The sequence below is a fragment of the Charadrius vociferus genome, unplaced genomic scaffold, assembly GCF_000708025.1.
Source record: "Charadrius vociferus isolate BGI_N301 unplaced genomic scaffold, ASM70802v2 scaffold251, whole genome shotgun sequence".
In the NCBI taxonomy this organism is placed as follows: domain Eukaryota; kingdom Metazoa; phylum Chordata; class Aves; order Charadriiformes; family Charadriidae; genus Charadrius; species Charadrius vociferus.
The window spans coordinates 2,243,618-2,250,022 of record NW_009646963.1 but is presented as its reverse complement, the minus strand read 5'-3'; the positions used below and the strand labels follow the sequence as shown (position 1 = coordinate 2,250,022).

At 41.6% G+C, this 6,405-nt stretch overlaps 1 protein-coding gene across 1 annotated transcript in view; it reads left to right on the top strand.

The window, feature by feature from the left end:
- The first annotated feature begins 1,846 nt into the window (after positions 1-1,846).
- The window catches only part of ADSL (adenylosuccinate lyase), a 14,062-nt gene continuing 9,503 nt past the window's right edge, over positions 1,847-6,405 (top strand). The window contains exons 1-4 of the mRNA XM_009895284.1: positions 1,847-1,894; positions 2,335-2,538; positions 3,674-3,718; positions 4,493-4,572. Of these exons, the coding sequence (XP_009893586.1) occupies positions 1,847-1,894; positions 2,335-2,538; positions 3,674-3,718; positions 4,493-4,572 (377 nt within the window). The remainder of the gene's footprint in view (positions 1,895-2,334; positions 2,539-3,673; positions 3,719-4,492; positions 4,573-6,405) is intronic.

The window sequence follows — 6,405 nt, the reverse complement described above, 5'->3', positions numbered from 1 at the left end:
AAGAGGAGAATCATCAAAGTGTGTGATTAATAAGAGAGAGCTCCTTAAACTAATCTGTTCCAAAATGACAGTGGTTAAAGTTTGGGTTAAGAGCTGAAGTGTGTGTTTATACCCATCCCAAAAATCTATGTTGTTTTTTTTTTTGTGTGTGTAAATTCATTTGTATTATAGTGCTTCCATTAAAACTTCATTCTATTTTTCAAATCTTGAGCTCTTGACCTAAACGTTATTTGAAAGTCAAGTACACATTTCATGGAGCTCTTCCTCCTTGTAGAAGTAGCTTTGACATCCTGCAGCATCAAATTGACTAATAAAATGTTTTGCATATGTGAAATCTGAATATATTTTCTTGTAAGAGCCTATTGTAGCCCTCAATCTATTTTTTTTTTTTGTCCAATTTAAGTTTCACTATTTTTCCATCATACATTCTTTATTAGATGAGCAGCCCTCTGTTTGCAGGAGATGTTCCATGTCATCTCCCTGCTCTGCTCTGCCCTTTAGGAATAGAGATGAATGAACCATCATAGTTGTTAAGGTGGCACATCAAAGCATTGGAACAGCCTCAAAGGAATGATACCTTAAAAGCACAATCCAGAGAGCACATCGCTGAATCATAGAATGGTTTGGGTTGGAAGGGACTCTAAAGATCATCTGGTTCCAACTCCCCTGCCATGGATGGGGACACCTTCCACTAGACCAAATTGCTCAAAGCCCCATCCAACCTGTTGTTGAACACTTCCAGGGATTCACCTCCACAACTTCCTGGGCGGTTTGTTCCAGTGCCTCACCACCCTCATAGTGAAACATTTCTTCCTAATATCTATTCTAAGTCTCCCCTCTTCCAATTTGAAGCCATTCCCCCTCATTCTGTTGCTTTGGAGAAAACCCTGTGTTCTCCCCTGGGTAGTTTTCCTACTTAGTTTTCTAGGGTGGGTAGGTAGGTTTGAAGGACATTTGATTGCTTTCTTCCTAAAGTGCTATCAATATCAATCAGCAAAAACTCATAGGGAAGAGGCCTCACATGATGTCTGTGGATGCACGAGAACAGCATTCACCTTGGCACTACCCTGCCTTGCATGTATTCCTGTTGCAAGTAGTCCCTTTTCTTGGGGATTTTTTCTTTCTGTATGGCTGTCAATGACTGCATGCTGTGGTCAGCTTTTCCCAACAGATCGTGGATGTGTGAACAAGGCATGAAATTTTAGTCTTGGCACAAGAGTGTATTGCCTGCTGAATTGCCTATGAGCTTTCAGGCAGTTACAGTCTCTATTGGTACACCTCAAAGACAGGACTGTGGGACCAGGTGCTTTTCCTCTTTTATCTCTACACTCACGGTTGCGTATACACTCGCAGCATCATAGTTTAAGTTGCGTGGGTACTAATTATCTGATGAGGATCTTGAAGGCACATCTGCTTCACTTGCTGTCTTGTCTAGTTCCAGATTCCACATCTGCAAAACATTTTTTTCAGTCAGTTTGATTCTGACAGAACCAGCTTTTGAGGTGTTTTGTATCCTTGAAGCTTCCTGGCTGGTGAGTTCTAATTACTAATACTCGGTACATATTGCATTTTAATTTGGAAAAGGCAGTAGCGCCAAGTTCATTGTGAGACTTCTAAACTCACAGTATCAGGAAAAGACATTTTTCTCAGCTTAGTTAGCTTGTGCAAGTATAGAGCTGTGCAAGACTTATACCAGTGTATAATTCTGTGGCTTGATATCTTACTCTGTTTTTAAGTCAGCTTGCTGAAAAGGTTTTGCAACTATTTTTGAACATGAACTAGGAGCTTTTATCTTCTGGTTCCAGATCAAGTAACTGATTTCCCAAGCTTTCAGATTCAGACGGAGATGAAGTACTTTAGGACTTTGGAAAGATACAAACGTTTGTACCTTTCAGTATGTTCTAAGCCTGTTGTTTACAGTTGTGTAGGTCTAGTTGTGGTCCAAAGAGTTGTCCCTGACACAAGCTATCTTGTTACATAGTAGCTGGATGTTCATTACCTAAAGGGTAAATTTCAATAGAAGAAATTAAAACTTTACTTTTTTTATATCACTTTTGCACATGTCTGATTTTTGTAGTTGTCACAGGGATGTTACATGGTTGAGGAAAGTATTAAGCCCAAGAAGAACTTCTAAGCATGAACATTGTCCTATCCTATTGGAAAAGGTTGGAGAACCCTAGAATGGAAGTGCTTGCTATTACAGCTCTTGATTATGCCAAATTGCTGTGCTTCCATGAGATGTCATATGGGAGTAAATTATCTAAATAGCTTCTGTCTCAATTTGGGTTGTGTCTTAAAGACAAAAATAAATAGAAAGTTCTTTCCCCCTTGCAGTCACTTGGGCTTCCTATCACAGAGGAGCAGATACAGGAGATGAAAGCAAATCTGGACAACATTGACTTCAAGATGGCAGCGGAGGAAGAGAAGAAGCTGCGTCATGATGTGATGGCCCACGTTCACACCTTTGCCCACTGCTGTCCAAAAGCTGCAGCCATCATTCACCTTGGAGCAACTTCCTGTTACGTAGGGGATAATACGGTAATGCAATATTTTCAGTTTCCTGCCTGCAGAGCTGGGCAAAACAAAGCTACAGTTGCTTATTTGATAGCTCTTTATAAACTTTTCTCTTTAAAATAATATTAAATATATTTTTCAGACATTTTTATTAGTTTTACTGTTGAAGTTAATTCTCCTTTATTATAGCTAACCTGGGAAGGCAAGCTCCTCTTGCCTTCTTTCCTTTGATATGAAGCAAGATCTGTCTGGAAACTAACTGTTCCCTAAGCTCTGCTTGCATGTTAAATATTCAAGGAGATAAGAGATCCTGAGTTGCAAATGCACGCAGAAACGTGTGAACTGTCAGTTATGCCAATGGGACAAGAGTTCACTGACTTACAAAACAAGGCCACTTTTGATATATGCAGCCCATTAACTTTCAACTGCTGCTCGGAATTATTAATTCAGGGTAAATAAAGCTTTTCAGTGGCCAAGAGAATAGATAAGTGTGTTAAGTGAAAAAGGAAGTACCACCATTCTGCAGAACTGTAAAATGTTTGTGAAAAACCTGTCTAAAACTGAGTGCAAACTAAAGCCTAATTTCTTGGTACGTATTGCTGTTTGCCTGTGTCCAAGTCATTACAACTTCACAACGGCTTTTGTTGTACAAGAAGCTGCTGCATGATTATTTTTACCCTACTCCTTTGCAAGTCTGTTTGGCTTTTAGGTAATACCACCTTTCTTGTGACACTTGCCTGCCTCAGTCTCAAAAGAAAGAGTAAAGACGACTGCTGCCTGATCAGTCCACTTACTTTCCTGCTGTCTTTAATCTACGGTGTCTGCATTTTCCACTTGTGATGAATGATTTAGTCTGTCATTCCATGGTCATCCTGGGTATCTCAAAATAATCACTCATACCCAGTCAGTGCAAACAGGTCTTCTACTGCCCCATATGACTTTCTGTGGATAGTGTAGAAGGAGCAATGATGGATCCAGCATTTTGTTATAAGCAAGTTCACTGCAAATTCTGTTACAAGAAGGAGAGCAGAGCTCTCATTTTAAGAAGAGACTTTTGAGCGGACAAAGCATGTTTTAATTATCTGTCTCCTTTCTGAGAGAAGCTGTTATGTCTGGTCCTTCAGACATGGCCCAAACTTCCTTTCTTTGCTTCTTTCAGGATCTGATTGTCCTCCGTGATGGGTTTAACCTGCTGCTACCCAAGGTGAGAAGGCAGTTGGGCACAGTGTCCCAGAAGTGGGCAGCGCTGATGTCCTGTGAATAGGACATTAACTTGTTTTTTCCTAAGCCTTGCTGGGAAGCTAGGAGGAACTATCTGTTTGGGTTATTCGCAAGAAAGTGAACAGTTGTCTTCCTTGCCTTTCTCGTGTCTTTCCCCAAAGCTTCTTTGCTCACTATGGGAATTATAAGCAACTCCTTGTTTATCTGTGCCACAGGTACTAGTTTCAGAAAACAACTGTATTGCTTTCAGGGTCAATTTATGCATCCCCTTAAGTATATTCCTAGGAGTGTGTCAGCATTCAAGCAGCTATATAATACAATTTTCTGAGGTCAAATGAAGTGGGATTATAGTGCAGTGTTGTGTATCTGACCTGAATGTCTTGGCACCCAATTTGCCCTGGACTGTACATGTGTCAGTTATACTCAAAGCAGCTGTATTTCTGACTAATTCCAGGAATAAAGAAAATACCGAGGGATAAACCAACTGCAGGATTGGGTTGGGCACGAGGACTAGACTCGTTTGAGCTGAAGTCCAACCACTTGTATCATCTCTTGCTTGAGTTTTCTAGCAACTGGAAATTTGGTGCATGCCCTGAAAAAATGAAACACACCATATTCTACAATGAGAGGGGGGTATTCAAGGATTGCGTGGTTGTTTCCCTCCCCCTTTTCTCACAGTGTTGTGGTGCTTAAGCATGCCAGCTTCTGCTGTGATTTTTTTTTTTCTTCTCTTTTCTATCCTTCCTGCATCCACAAGCTCGCAAGGGTGATCAGCCGGCTGTCCGACTTTGCTGAGAAGTATGCTGACCTGCCTACTCTGGGCTTCACTCACTACCAGTAAGTAGCCATCAGTCTTTGCTTTCATTTTGTGAGGTGTGCTTTGGTTAAATTGACCTGCTACTGCTTTCTTTTATCCTTCTTTTTCCCATCTCTGACCAGTGGCAGTTGGTACTGCTGGACGTCATTAAGACGTTGTTGGTTTAGAAAAGGAGTATATGCCTAACTCCAGCCTTGTCTCAGGAAATTGAACTGTTGCTTTGACTGGCTCTCAGCAGTTGTTTTAACACAACTTCATAAGGAACGACTTCCTGGCAAACGTAGATGTGCATGTTCCAGGCGGTTTCAAAAAGCATGACTGGGAATTGCAGTAAGCCTGTCTTGCAGACACATTTTCTTTATGTTTGTTTTTCTGTCAGTTAAGTTAGTTTGAACTGCAGCTTAGAAAGGTTTGTTACTGGCTACTTGTTATTACAGCTCCTCTGTCACTATAGCTGAAGCTTTCTTCTACAGTGATGGTTCAGGATCCATCAGTTTTCATACATCACTATATGGATCCCTGGGAAGAGTCAAGAAGAATTTGTTCTGCTCAATGGGATGATACTGTTTTCTGTCTCTTGGGAAACTTATGCTTCTTATGCAGAACTTCTGACATTGACTGTTTGTAGAGTAGAGCAGCATAGAATAGAATAGAATATTTTTAGGCAGACTACTGAGTCAAAGGACAACGAGATCTGGATAGATTAATATGCTGCTTCAGGAAGATGGTTTGCTTTCAGAGGCATTAAACTGTACACCTTGAGGTAAGCCTGGATCTTGTACCCCAGTGATATGAACCCTAAAGGCAGGGAAATTAAGCACAGGTCGTGTCAGACTCTGTGTCTGGCACTTTAAAATTTCTCCCAAAGGAGAGTTGGAGCATCAGGTCAGGTCTCTGATTAATTGTCTTGCTGTATATGCTGCGTCAGTTCAATCAAAGTCCTAGGTCCCTTTTCATCTACAGCTTTTTGGAGGAGTATTGTCTGGCTCAGTTTTATCTTCACTTTTGCAAAGAGTACAAAGGAGTATTCAAGAAATGCATGCAAGGCAAAGTCCTAAAAACTAAGGTGAAGGAGGCATTTATACCTCGGCCTTTTCTGTATCCTTTGTCAGTGGGGCCTCTGCCCCATCTGTGAACAGGTCCGTGTTTTCCCTAGCTTTCCTTTTACTGCTTACATACTTGCAGAGGTCTTTCTTGTCACCTTTCATATCCCACATCAGATTAAACTGCCAAAGTGTGGGCTTTGGCTTTCCCAACCGCATCCCTGCAGTGTTGGACAGTTTCTTTGTATTCCTCCTGGATCTTCCGTCCCTGCTTCCACATCTTGTATGTTTCCTTTTTATGTCTGAGCTTAATCAGGAGCACCTTGCTTACATGCATATGCTTTTTTGAAACAGTATAGAGGTTGTCTTTGGAGTTCATGTGGATAATTTGAAATATTTCAACTTCTAGTTTCTGCATCATATCCCCATTTTCTCCTCAAACCATTTGCAGGGGGACAGTGTGGTTGAAGCTTGCAGATATTTATTTCAAGGTGGAGGTCTTACAAAAAATGTTGGCTAACAGGATTGTTAATTACTGCATGTTTGCCCGGAGGCTGAGGAATCCCTTCTTAAAAAGAAAAAGGAACATTCCCTTAAAAGAATTATTTAAAATCAGGTGTACGCAGGTGTTTCTGCACTCAGAAATTCAAACCAGCTAGCTACACCTTAGCCAGGTTGCCCTCTCTTCCCTAGGTGAGTAGAATCGGGGGTGGTAGATGCACCCCCCCAGTTTCTCCGAGCCCCCGGGCTTCCCTCCGCTGCGGGCACAGCCCCGGGCGCGGCCGGCAGGGGGCGCACTCCGCCAGCGGC